Raw genomic sequence first — 14,887 nt, 5'->3', positions numbered from 1 at the left:
TGTGTCCAACAAGCCATTCCTCACCCTGACATCATTAAAATAAAGCTTCCTCTTATTAATCTCCCACATAAAATCTTCAAGAGGCTCTCCATTACCCTCAGATAAAATTTGAGCCTTTTACTGAGGATGCATGCCCCATCTTGATGTAATCTCTCTCTAAATCAGGGGCTAATATTTTATCATGATTTATTTTTTCTCTACACTTTAGAAGTTCAACTTCTCCTATTCAGAAGTATCCAATGTCACACTCTTCTCAAATCTTTAGAGAGAGATTTTTTCCGAGGATACTCATCCCTTGACAGTTTCCCCAGATGATTCCATTTTATTGTTCAAGCTTATTCTTGTGTCCTATTAATATCCCTACTACATATTCTCATAATGCTCTAGACTATTTGTTTCATAATTGATCATGATTGCCCAATAATTCTGTTTCCTTTATTAAGTTCTCAGTTTTTTACATTGATAATTCATTTCACTTGGTCACTGAAGAATTCCCAGTACCTAACATATTGCCTTGCATGTAGATTCGGATCATATCTATTTGTTCAAAGTAGTCTTTAAATCTTAGCAAGATTACTAATTTATATTCAGAAGTTATGACTAACATTTGAAATGAACATGATCATACATAACTTTTAATTCCAGGAAAGTTACAATTTTACATTTTCCATATGCATATTTTATGGTAATATATTACTTATGAATTTATATTTTATAGATTTATAATACAACTGAATTTTCAAAGAGGAAATTTACAACTCAAATTTAATTTCTATATGATCTAGAATGGCCATTAAGAAATTGGACTTAATATAAATATTTGATATGAATTAACAAATTAATTGTGTCACATAATGGCATAAGTCATTTAACAACAAACTGACAGTCAAGATATAGTAAAACATGACGGGATTTTGAATGGCTTGTAAATTCTTAAATAATCTAACTCAATCTTCAGTACTACTATGTTAATTTAATACAACTATGTTAATTTCATTAAATGAATATATTTAATACATTCTTGTCTATATAAGAGTGAAAGGAATTAAAACCCATGTGGCCTTAAAATGTAGACTGGAAAAATAACATCACTGACATCAAAAGAGCATGTTTTTCCATTACACCTTTTCAGAATTTAACTTTTGTTGCAATCTTTACAGTTTTTTTAAATTAATTAAATACTAGAGTGATTTACACAAAGAAAACCCTCAATGAGTTGTAGTTACTATTTTTTTAATTGGGTCAATATATTAAATCTCAAAGATTGCTATTTTTTTGTTTTGTGGGTGGTGGCAATATTTTTTTTTTTTTTTTTTGCCTCTGGGAGTAATGATGCCTTACCCACAGGGTTAATCCCATGGTCTCCCTTTCATACCAGTGGTGAGTGATGAAAGAGAAGTCATTACATAATACCTGTACTTACTATCCTTTTATTATTCCATTTTATACTTCCTTTTCCCTCTTGGCCTACTACATTCCCACAATTCTGCAGAAGTTGGGTGAAGTCTCATTCTGAGTTTATTTATTTACATGATGGAATTTTCTAGAATCTCTTGTATATCTGGGAGTTCTTACCTCCTGGATTAGAAGATCATGGTTTGTGCATTATGGCTTATATTTATATGAAAATACTATATGAACATTATATTTAAATCATTTTTTCTTGCTTTATGGGTGGTGTTTTTTTAAAGCATTTTCTAAACCTAATCAGAGAGCAATACTTATATCTGAAGAAAATTAAAACCATCTATAAAGGAACTTGCTTATTGTTGTATTTTAGTTTTGTTGAAGCTTGGTGAAAAGAGCATACAAAAGATTGCAGTAAATTGCTGGTATAATTATATAACAATACAAAACTTTTCAGAAGCAGGTAATTCTATAGGACAGGATCAGGTGCAGTATATTTTCACCACATTTTTTCTGGCCTTGTTTCACAAAGAAGGTGCATAGGTGGTGGCAGCATAGTCTTTGCAGGAACCAGCTTAGAATTGTCTATATAATTAAGTAACTTCACTAACAATGTATGTTTTTATGTTTAAAGGGATATTTAAATCAGTTGAACTCTACTGTTTCTTGATCAGAATCCACTTGCATTTGGGAATAGAAAAAAAGCCAGTTCCTGGGAATCCTTGAACAAAATCTCTGCTTGCAAATTTTCAGCAACACTAAAAGCCCATTTTGCAGCAATTCTTTATGACACTTTTCATGAGAGACTGTAAAATACAATTTCCCAAAATGATTAGCAAATCAATTATGCTTCTGAGCCTGGTGGTTCTTCATAGCACATTTATAAATGGAAAAACAACATGTAAATGGCAATTTGTGGAAGAATGGCATACACAACCATTATCATATATGGTGAATTGGACACTAACAGAAAACATCTGCATGGACTTCTATGGAGATTGCTGGTTTGGGGATGTAAATACTAAAATGAACACTTCAGGCAATCAAGTTGTTCCCCAGATTTGCCCTTTGCAAATTCAATTGGGAGACATCCTTATAATTTCTTCTGAACCATCTCTTGAATCTCCAGAAATAAATTTGATGAATGTTTCTGAAGCATCATTCATTGACTGTCTGCAAAACACCACAACTGAAGATCAGTTACTTTTTGGTTGCAAACTAAAAGGAATGCACACTGTTAATTCAAAGTGGCTGAGTGCTGGAACACATTATTTTATCACAGTAACAGCAAGTGGTCCATCGTTTTGTCACCTGGGGCTACGGCTAAATGTGACAGTGAAAGAACAGTTCTGCCAGGAATCTCTGAGTTCAGAATTTTGTTCTGGGCATGGTAAATGTCTTACTGAGGTTTGGAGCAAGACATACAACTGCCATTGTCAGCCTCCATTTTCTGGAAAATATTGCCAAGAACTTGATCCATGTTCTTATAAACCATGTGAAAATAATGGCAGTTGCATTAATAAAAGAGGAAAATTGAATAAGCAAGGATATGAATGTACCTGTTACCCACCATTTACAGGTAAGATTTTTTTTAAGTAACATAATTCTGTTAAAAAAGGAAAATAAACTGAATTCATATATTGCTACTTTCCAAAAAACAAACTACACTTCTAAAAATTTTGTAGATTTTTTAGAATGGGCTAAATTTGGATTCTGGACACAAAATTCCCATTAGGCATTCTGTAATTTTTTTTTCTTATTTAAATAAGAGGTTTTTTGTTTGTTTTGTTTTTTTTAATTTTATATTAGAGAGAGATAGAGCATGCAAGCAGGGGAGAGGAGCAGGGGGAAAGAGAGAATCCCAAGCAGGCTCCATGCACAGCCCATAGCCTAAGGTGGGGCTCAATCCCATGACCCTGCAATCATGACCTGAGCCAAAATCAAGAGTCAGATGTTTAACCGACTGAGGCACCCAGCTGCCCCTAAGATTTTTTTAAAAGCACATATCTTTTACCCTGAAATACCTACTTTCACATCTTTCCCAAAATTCCCTCTTAATGTCTCATGTAATTAAAAAAAAAAAAAAACCAAAACATTGGAATAATATTAGCTGTAGAATGAAATTCCCAAGTTTATGGTATTTAAGTTAAACAGTTCTAGGTAATAATGTAGTAATTAAGTGTGGATCTGAGTGGAAAGAGGTAAGGAGGTATGTGCTTGGGTAGAAGGCATGAAGTAGCTTGGCAGAACTGAAAAAGAAAAGATAATTGTAAGCCCAGAGCAATGTGTTTAATGGATGTTGATATGGCACTTACAAATTTTTTTTAACGTTTATTTATTTTTGAGACAGAGAGAGACAGAGCATGAACGGGGGAGGGGCAGAGAGAGAGGGAGACACAGAATCGGAAGCAGGCTCCAGGCTCTGAGCCATCAGCCCAGAGCCCGACGCGGGGCTCGAACTCACAGACCGCGAGATCGTGACCTGAGCTGAAGTCGGACGCTTAACCGACTGAGCCACCCAGGCGCCCCGATATGGCTCTTATAAAGTGATTGGTAGATAATATTGGAAAGGAAGGAAAGAAATTGATATAATTAATAAAATTGGTTACAGTAAGGTAAATGAGAGGCAATGGTGAGGAAAGTTTATAAAAAATGAAGGCATTTGGTGAATAGATGAAACCAGAAGGGCAATCTAAAAAAAATGTAAATTATACTACCTGAGACTGAAGTTAGGATTAAAGGGAAAATCACTGTCACCACTTGAAAGTTTACTAGGGAATCTGGGTCATCAGAGGAAAATAAAAAGAAATACTGAGAAATGTAGGGGAATTTGAAACTACAGGGATTAATGAATTTCTTTTAGCGGGAGTTTCCGAGACCTGGCATAGAGAGTTACAAGGTTAGTGGGTAAGATGAGGATGATCTAACAAAGGGAATACTTGATATAGTTTCCCAATGATAATATGGGAAAACAAATAACATGTTGGTAGCATATTTTGTTCAAGAGAAAGGAAAGAGGGCTGGATAGATATTGACTAGAGCAGATGAGGCTCAAGGATATAACTGTAATTTGGGGGGACAGGGTTTAGGGGGCTTCAACAAGGTTTTTCTTGCATGTTGCTGTCAGGACTCCATTGGAGCCAAGTTTGAGAAGGCTGTATAATAAAATGTAATGGAATATCTCAATACATCTTTGTAGGCTCTAAAGTTCACCTAAGCCAATCTTTCAGAGTAATTTTAAACTCTATAGTAGGGAAGTACCAAGACCATTTTAAAAGTAAATCCCGGCAATATCCACTGAACATCCTCTCTCTATAACTGGGATCAAATTCCCATTTGACTCTTATTGGCTTCGGTGAACAAAGATGTAAGTAACTTTGACTCTCTCCAGAGTTTATCAGGTAATTAAAATTAAGACAGATCAGCAAAAAAGAGAAAGCACCCAAGTTGCTGATTTGAGGTGAATGAAAAAGCAATTTGAGAGCTCCTAAAGCATCCATTTTAGTTTGTCCAACTAATTTTAAAGTATATTTGGCCAGAAAATTTCTACCATCTATCAGAATATTAATTGGCACATGTTTAATCATATACCATGGAATTCTATTTCAGTGGTTTTATCTTAGTTGCATAGAGTGGTTTGTTTCTACCCAATGTTTATTTGTTTGTTTAATAGAAACACAGCCATAGATAATTTAAACCATTAAATGTTAAACACCATAATATTGAGCATATACCATAATGACACTTTAATTATAATTGCTTCAATTTTAAATCTCAGATGTTATAGAAATATGTAGAATTACCAAATAAGTTGAGAATATTAACTGTATTAATTTGCTAGTGATGCCATAATAAAGTACCATAGTTTGAGTGGCTTCAACAACAGAAATTTACTTTCTCCCATTCTAGAGGCTAAATGTTAGAGATCATGTCAGCAAGATTGGTTTCTTCTGAGGCCTCTCTGATTGGTTTGTAGACAGCCATGTTCTCCCTGTGTCTTTCCTCTGTATCTGTCTGTATGATCCGAAATTTTTCTTATAAGGACATGAGCCACATTTGATTAGGACCCACCATAATGACCTCATTTAATTTTTTATTACCTTTCTGAAGATCTTGTCTCCAAATACAGTCACACTATGAGGTCCTGGAGGTCAGGATTTCAACATATGAATTTTGACGGCTCACTATTTGGCCCCTTACACTGATTGAAATAGATTATGACCTACTGAACATTCTATTGTTAATTTAGTTTTTGTACATGGAAATATTTGGCACATAATTATATTTACTTAAATTTTCATTGTGTTGGGGGTTGTTTGGAGGTAAATGAAGGAAGAAGAGTTCTGTATTAGTGAGTCAGAGCTGTCAGTCTATAAAGAATTTGAAAGGAATCAATGATAATGCCAAAAACTGCTTACAAATTAAATTAAAAATTCACTTAGAATGGAGGGGTGACTAATCTATTGAAAATTATGTACAACAGTTTTATAGTAACATGTGTCCATTTGCCATTGAATGTCCTGGGCATATTCTTCTACAAAGGATATTATGAGCCAATTAACTGCATGGAAAAGTATTGTAAACAAGGTTATGGTATACGATATTGTAGGATCACAAAAGTGGGTATAAGTGAGATTTAGAAACTTGACAGACCAGCAAGGGCAGGAAAATGTAGAGTTTAGAAGTTTGTGCCTAACTTCTAAGAATCCAACAGCCTTTTCTTTATTTCCCCATAATTTTAGATTTTATTTTATTTTATTTCATTTTATTTTATTTTATTTTTTATTTTATTATGAAAAGAACACTTAATATGACATCTACCCCCTTAACAAATTCTTAAGTGTATGATATATTAATGTTGACAGTAGGTACAATGTTGTACAGCAGATCTCTAGAGCTTATTCAACGTGCTTGACTGAAAATTTATGCCTTGGTTCCTCTTCAGATAGTGTCAATCTTTTACATTTTCCTCTTTGGAATTATCACCTTGGCTAAGTTATAGGGCTAAGACAGTATACTTTTGAATGTATCACTTTGTAAATTACCACTGCAGTGCTACCACTGTATGTTGAAGAACATATATTATTAATATATACTGTCGAAACATTAACAAATTCAAATTATCATGAAAATAACTAAATCTCAAATATCATGAATCAGAAAAATATTTGAATATATAGTAGGGGTCAGAAGATGGAAAACCTTATGTCAAATTTATTGAAATTAATTTTTGTTGCAATTTTTTTAAGTAGATATGATGCCCAGTGCAGAGCCTACTGAGGGCCCTAACCTACCAACGCAAAGTCAAGACTCTGAGATCAAGACCTGAGCCAACATCAGGAGTCAGACACTTAATCAACTGAGCAACTTTTGTTTCAATTTAAATACATCACTATGGCAGGGCCCCTGGTAGCTCAGTCTGTTGAGCATATGACTCTTTGATCTCACCTCAGGTCTTGACCTCAGGGTCTTGAGTCAAGCCCCATGTTGGGTTCCACATGGGCTTGGAGCTTACTTAAAAAAAAAAAAAAAAAAAAAAAATATATATATATATATATATATATATATGTATATATGTGTGTATATATGTATATATGTGTGTATATATGTATATATGTGTGTGTATATATGTGTATATATGTGCATATATATGCATATATGTGTGTATATATATATATATACATCATCATGGAGTATTATTTATTAATTAGAATTACATTTTGTCAAAATTTTGATCATGATTTTTTTTTAATATATGAAATTTATTGTCAAATTGGTTTCCATACAACACCCAGTGCTCATCCCAAAAGATGTCCTCTTCAATGCCCAATTTTTGCTCATGATTAAAGAATTTGGGAAAGTTGATGACCATAGTTAACTATATACAATGTAAATATTTTTAATCTAGTTGCAAAATTAATTTATTTTCATTTATATAGGCATACATTGTTCAGAAATTATTGGCCAATGTCGACCACGTATCTGTTTCCATGGGAATTGTGGCAATATTACTGCAAGTAGTTTCATCTGTGAATGTGATGAACCATTTTCAGGTAAAAAATGTGCATATAATATGTATATACACATGCATACAAATCATTTTAATTGTTTTATTTATTTCAAATTAAACTTGAAATGTTTCATTTATTACTGAAAAATGTCTTTAAGCAATGGTGTCTCCAGCCACAATTAGACACCTAAAGACTCCTTTTGTGGGAGTGCAACAAAAAATGCACGTCTTCCAAATTACAGAGAATGGTAATATTTCTTCGTGTTTCTCTTGGAGGTCCTTCCTCCTAACTCAGTTGAGGGAGATTTGAAATTTTAGTAGAATACATTGGCCACTGTTCCATAGTCAGAAGGGTTGGTAGCAATGCAGGCAATAAGGACTCCCAATAATTGTCTTCAAAAAAATCTTTTCAGGTCTTGCATTCCTCAAGTCTTCTCTTTCCTTAAGAGAAGTTATGGAGTTAAAATATTTGTACAATATTTTACCATATCCTGCATTATGGAAACCATATAATTTATCTTCCAAAACATGGCATTTTTGAGCAAAAGAGGTAGCTAAAAGCAGTTACAATTATATAATATTCGAAATATTTATTTCAAATTGGTTTCATTAAATAGGCAGACACATAAAGTTGGCTGATTCTTAAGAATAGTTCTACTTTTCATAAAATTGTTTTGAAATAAAATCATTATACCTTGATCTTTGATCTCTATAAATAAAAGGAAATTTTAAAAACATACTTTATGTTGATTATCTGAACATTACCAAATAATCTAAGCAGAAACTGTGTTTAGCCATATATATCTTTAATAGTATGTTGCTAATATTTTTATGAGGAATGAATTTTTCAATGTGGTCTTATTTTATTTTTTTTAATAAAATTATACCCAAGGTTCATTTACAATTAATAAACTTGAAATTGTTCATGCCTTCAATTGACATTTAACTATGCCATTCTTAATTGAGGCTATTTTCACTGAAATATTGAGGCTCGTGTTAATCTCAAAGGAAATTTGCTAAATGGAAAGTATTCTCAATTCAATTGTTTTTTTTTGTTTTTTGTTTGTTTCTGTATAAAACACGTAAGTTAGGTTTTTCATAGGAGCCATATTTTTATCCTGTTTGACATTATTTTCTTTGACAAATATTTTCAAACATTTACCTCATGAAATAAATGATCTCCACATATGATTCCTTTGAATATTTGGCCAATATTAGGTACTGCAACATTATAGGATTTCTCAAGTTATTTCCATTATGTTCTAGTACATAAATTTATCTATGAAATACAGGATCCCCTTCATGTTGCTTTCCAAAAGTCTAGTTATTCCAAAGCACAGTTAATAGTACTTATAATATTTGCACTTTTGAACTTACTGAGTATGTTGCATGTCTCTGTTGTGTTATGCAACAATAAATTTTAATTTCTTTTTAAAAATAAGGACCACTCACTAAAACTTTCAAAACCTGATATTTTGTGTGCTTAATTTATTAACTTGTTTTATTAAATGCTTGTTACTGAATGTGAACAAGATGCAACGAAAATTTAGAGGGTTCTTTCACTAAAATGTCAAAACTTCTCAGAGGCATTTGGGCTTATTTTCAGTCACTCTTCAGGAGCTTAAATGTTTCTAAAATCCAAATGTTAATGGACAGCAGCAAATGAAAGTATATTTTGCTAAGTCACACTTTTTTACCCCTCATTCTAGCTTTGTCAAGAAAATATTTCTAGTCCTGTGTATATTTAAAATTATTTATAAAATTTGCAACTATACTTTCAATTGTGTGAATATCACTAGTTTGTATTAAAATATGAATGATGTCTGCATCACAGTAAATTTCAAGTATATTTCTTTCACATCCTTTTCTCAAATTAATCCCATCCTTTTCTCAACTTGATCAAAATATTGTATATCTCATGTATATAACATATATGTATATAATATATACAAAAATTATTTATAATTTTAACAGAACAAATAATTTTATCTTTGAACAACTTCACTGAATTTTCAAATATGTTCCTAATCTCTTCAGATACCTTTCCTTCAACAGAATAAACTTGTAAAGCTTTATTTTAATTCAATGAATTGGATGGAAAATTCAAACCATTATTGAAATTTACTAATGATTTATTTGAAGCATCTAATTTTACTAATAACAAGCAGCTGGCATCTTTTAACTGTGTATGGATTTGTTGTGTTAATTGAGCTGACACATTTATATAACTATCACTTCACTTGTTATATGTACGGAGAAACTTGCAATAGAAAATGAGGAAAATTATTTTGGGACAGTCATTTGATCTAAATGAAAAGACATGCTTCACAGAGTGATCTGTAAGAATCCCTTCTGCATCTGCACCTAATTCAGCATTGGCAGACAGTCTTCTAAGATAATTAACATTTAAAATAGATGCTGATCATTTTTCAACTAATGTGTAACTTCTGATTTTCAAATAGTCAGTGATGTCACTAATATTCTGTGGTGGATCATTAATAGTGACATAGTATAGGGGCAAACTGCATATTAATTATCAACTTTCTGGGGAAACATAAATCTGAAACTTTTTTTCTTAACAATATAAGTTGTTTTTGGGGGGCATCTGGGTGGCTCAGTCAGCTAAGCATCTGAGTGTTGATTTCAACTCAGGGCATGATCTTACGGTTTGTGAGATTGAGCCCAGGGTCAGGCTCTGTGCTGACAGCACTGAGCCTGCTTGTGATTCTCTGTCTCCCTCTGCCCCTCTTCCCCGCTTTAATGCTCTCTCTCTCTGTCTCTCTCTCTCTCTCTCTCTCTCTCTCTCTCAAAATAAATTACGTTTAAAAAATATATGGGTGTATATGTATAGTTTTTTATATAATTGCATTTTAAGTATTTATATTAAAATAAGAAACATCAGTATAAAACAAAATATGTAAATAATAGTATATTTATGCCAGAGGCTTGCAAACTTTTATTTTTTTTCTTTGTTTCTTTCTTCTTCTTCTTCTTCTTCTTCTTCTTCTTCTTCTTCTTCTTCTTCTTCTTATTCTTCTTCTTCTCCTTTTTTTTTTGCAAACTTCTGTAAAGGATCAAATAGTAAATGTTTTATACTTTCTGAGCCGTATGGTCTCCATTGAGGTAACTCAACTCTGCTATTAGAGTGTGAAAGGAGCCATAGACAATATTCAAACATATTAATATGGCTATATTCCAGTAAAACTTTATTTGCAAAAATAGGTGTAAGGTCACATTTGGCTTAGAGTTATTGTTTATCAACCCTCAATTTATACCATACCTGTGATCAATGGTATGGCCAAACTTCTATAGCAAGAACATATAAATAACTCCCTATAAACTCTGTTAACAGGACTTCTTGTCCTCTATTTGTCTCTCATATAGTACATGGCTATACTCATAATTCCCTGTGGTTACCACTGGCCCATTTGCAAAGGAAGCTTTGTGCTGGTAGGGCAGCATTATCAGATCCTTCTCCTCCTCTCCACTGAAACAATAAGTAGTGAGCTATTTGTAGCTTCTTGGGTCTCCAAAATCCAATAAGGTATCCTTAAATGAGAAATATAATATACTTTGCATCTGGAAAAGATTGGGAAAAGATAAGTAGGTTATCATATGTTAACTTGCTAGTTTATCCTCATGTTAAACAATATGCTGTCTATGTATCTCTAACACTCCTAGAAAAGACCATTGCAGAATTTAAAGTACAAAGTGGAGATATATCAAACACATCTAATGTATATCAAACACATCTAATGAAAGTGTGAATAATGTTACTTTCTTAGAAAGTCCAGGACAAATGGTAATTTGGTAAGTTGGGGGGAACTGTTATCTTGGCAACATTCTGTCTTACATTCCAAGGCGGAAACTGCTGCTACTGCCATGTGCAAACTAGGATGATGACTCCTTATTAGAAGATCTAGGAACTATTATAGATTGGGATATAGTACCTATTTATTGCATTATTCTGTGACTTAAAGCCATAGACAAAAATGTACAGGAAACAGCATATTTTTTTAACTTTGTATGTATATATGTATGTATGTATGTATGTATCTATCAGTCATCAATTAATATAAATCAAGACAGCAAATAAATAAGGTGTAGAGTCACCACTCCTATTTTAAAACTAGTGATCCTTGGGGCACCTGGGTGGCTCAGTCGGTTGGGCGTCCGACCTTAGCTCAGGTCATGATCTCACAGTTCGTGAGTTCAAGCCCCAGTCGGGCTCTGTGCTGGCAGCTCAGAGCCTGGAGCCTGCTTCGGATTCTGTGTCTCCCTCTCTCTCTGACCCTCCCCTGCTCATGCTCTGTCTCTCTCTGTCTCAAAAATAAATAAAACATTTAAAAAAAATTTAAAAATAAATAAAACTAGTGATCATTTAGAAAAAAGAAACATAATCCTCATTTCTAAGACACCTCAAATATTATGGAAGAGTATGAATAAGAACAATTAGCCATGAGGTCACCTGCAATATCAGACATATAAAAGTAGAATTAATATGGGGCGCCTGGGTGGCGCAGTCGGTTAAGCGTCCGACTTCAGCCAGGTCACGATCTCGCGGTCCGTGAGTTCGAGCCCCGCGTCAGGCTCTGGGCTGATGGCTCGGAGCCTGGAGCCCGTTTCCGATTCTGTGTCTCCCTCTCTTTCTGCCCCTCCCCCGTTCATGCTCTGTCTCTCTCTGTCCCAAAAATAAATAAAAAACGTTGGAAAAAAAATTAAAAAAAAAGTAGAATTAATAAAGTTCTAATAAAGAGCTGTATGAAATTATATTCTTTAATTGCAATTCCAAATTTGAAAATGTTATGTAAGATTTATGTATCTGTTATAAAGTGATTTGCTCTAATTTTATAACTTCGTAAGGTTTATTGCAAGAAACTTACTGTATCTTTTTGAGCAATTCAAGGAACCATTAAAATTCGCATTCTATAGATGGTTAGTCCTTGACTTACTTTCAAACTTTTAAAATATGATTTTGATAGAAGAACAAATGATTGTCAGAAAATAAACTCTTCAGTCTTAGTTTAGGACTAACTTATAGCTACAAAATTAATTTTAGTTTCAAGATTCAAGAAGCTTTATTTGCAAGACAAGTTGGGATCTCTGTACCCAAGATGAATGATTTAAAGAAACCATAGCATGGCATTGAAGGAATAATCAATTTTTCAGGATATTGTAAGCTCAGGTAACAAGAGGTCTAAATTGTCTAGTGGAGGATACTCTAAGATATTTTGTTAGTTTAAATCAGTTTAAATCAGAAGATGGGCAGAATATTTTCCAATATAAAGTAGATTTCTCCATTTTTAAAACCCCTACCAGTAGGTAGAATTTATGGAAAATAGTATTTTGTTCATGGAAAGGAAAGCTAGCAGGAGCTAAATCAGATATAACTTTTTTCATTTTTAATAATTGAACTTTAATCCTACTTGAAACTCAATTCTGATAAAAGTTGGGAAATTAATCTCAGTCAGTTCAATCGTGGTTCTAACCCCCTGCCACGTAGAGAATTGAACTAGTCCTTGTTCTCATAAGTGTAAGTTGTTAAATATTATGAATAATCATATTACATGAACTGATAGGCACTCTACCTGTACACTCAACTCTGAGGCTTAGTATTCATAAGATTTGGAGTTAAAATTATGGCAAATATTGATGCAAGTAAATCTAACATATTTACTAATGTACATAATTTTTTAGGTGTTGGCTAGGAAAGAGTTCATGTACTTTCCTCTGGACAGTTATTATTTTTACATTGTCAGATTTCATTTTGTGGTATTTTTCTTCTTGATTCTTTGGTCACTGTGATCATTATCAGCATTGGTGGTGACCTATGCTACGGCATAATCCACAGTAGCATAACACTAAAAAACAAAGATTCTGTATCTAATTATTAACATGCATGATTTCCTTTGATACCTACCATACTCCATCCTGATAAAGAACTGAAACTCATTTTGCATCTTCTGATTAGTCTTCCTTCTCTTGTGATCATCCTCCTTTCATTGACAAAACAATGAATCCAAGTGCTCCTCATCCCACTATAAATCGTCTGGAGACAATCTATGTGTCCACTAAGTATCTAGTATATATTTTTCACTTTATAAATAGTAATTTATGATCATCTCGGGATGATCATGAAAATTTGTATTTCTTATGTTGATAAATGAGAGCAGAAATTGATTACAGATAAAAGGGCTTTGAATGCTCAATAAAGTATATAATGTAGCTAAAATCATAAAACATATATGTTGTGACACTTTGCCTTTTTGTTACTATTGGATAAATATAATAGTTAACTACTATTTATCATGTGACTTTCTTTTTACCAGAAAATAAGTACATTAAATAGTTAATCTCATCTCTATTTAACCTTTTGAGAAAATGGTGGAAATAGATTCATAACTTGGATTTTTTCGCTCTAATGATATTGATCTTATGCCAGTATGTAATGTTACTTCTCTGGTTTGTTCAGTGAAAAGTTAGTTAAATATTTAACAGTGAGGCAATGTCAGTGTATATTTGTATAGACCCATAGTATCCTATAGATCTTGAGAACCAGTAAGGCTTACTTGCTTTGCCATTTTTAAGTTGTCTTGCTTCATTGATTTGAATTTAATTTATCCATTTTTTTCTTTTAATTTAGAGATAATTCGTTGACTTGATAATATTGTCTTCTGGCCTTTATTATTTCTCACACAAAGTCAGTTATCATTTGCATTATTGTTCCCTATGGATATGTCTTTTTTTTTTCTCTAACTGATTTAGTAATTTTATATTTTAGTTATTGACTCTACCGTGCATAGCCATGGTTTTCTTTGTATTTGTCCTACCTGAGATTATCAAACTTCTTGGATTTGTAAGGTAATGTTTTTCACCATGTTGGGAAAGTTTCAGACCACTTTAAATTATTTTTTACTGCTAAAATCTCTTTCTCCTTTTCTTCTACAATTACACATTTGGTAGACACCTTATTATTTTCCTACTTGCCTTGTCATTCTGGCACAATTAATTTTAAGGCAGTCATTTTCCTCCCTGTATCTTTCCTTTGAGTTAATTTCTATTGTTTTGTTTGTTTTGTTTACTGATGCTTTCTAATTCTGCCTAGTCTTGTTCACTCTTCAAGGACTTTGTGTAGTGTGTGTGTATGTGTGTGTGGGTTTAATATTTTTAAACCGAGATATAATTGACATATAACATTATATTAGTGTAGTATCAGTTATATAACATAATGATTTGATATTTGTATATGTTGTTAAGTGATTAACCATGATAAATTTAGTTAACCTCCATAGACTTTCTTTTTCTTGTGAAGATAGTTTGTATGTTTTTATACAGTTTTATTTTCTGTGAGAAAGTTCATCTGGCCTTTATTATATATAGTTCAATATTATAGTATAGTATAATATATAATATAGTATAACATATATAGTATAATATGTAATATAGTAAAATATATATACTATATTTTAT

General features: G+C 32.6%; 1 protein-coding gene across 1 annotated transcript in view; it reads left to right on the top strand.

Moving 5' to 3' along the window:
* The window catches only part of LOC131514403 (protein eyes shut homolog), a 376,531-nt gene that overhangs the window by 194,641 nt on the left and 167,003 nt on the right, over positions 1–14,887 (top strand). Inside the window, exons 2-3 of the mRNA XM_058734359.1 lie at positions 2,042–2,986; positions 7,347–7,460. Coding sequence (XP_058590342.1) covers positions 2,194–2,986; positions 7,347–7,460 — 907 coding nt within the window. The 5' untranslated portion in view covers positions 2,042–2,193. The remainder of the gene's footprint in view (positions 1–2,041; positions 2,987–7,346; positions 7,461–14,887) is intronic.

The sequence above is a fragment of the Neofelis nebulosa genome, chromosome 6 (genome assembly GCF_028018385.1).
Source record: "Neofelis nebulosa isolate mNeoNeb1 chromosome 6, mNeoNeb1.pri, whole genome shotgun sequence".
NCBI classification, from domain to species: domain Eukaryota; kingdom Metazoa; phylum Chordata; class Mammalia; order Carnivora; family Felidae; genus Neofelis; species Neofelis nebulosa.
The sequence above is the reverse complement of the archived record's forward strand: the minus strand, read 5'-3'. Positions and strand labels throughout refer to the sequence as shown.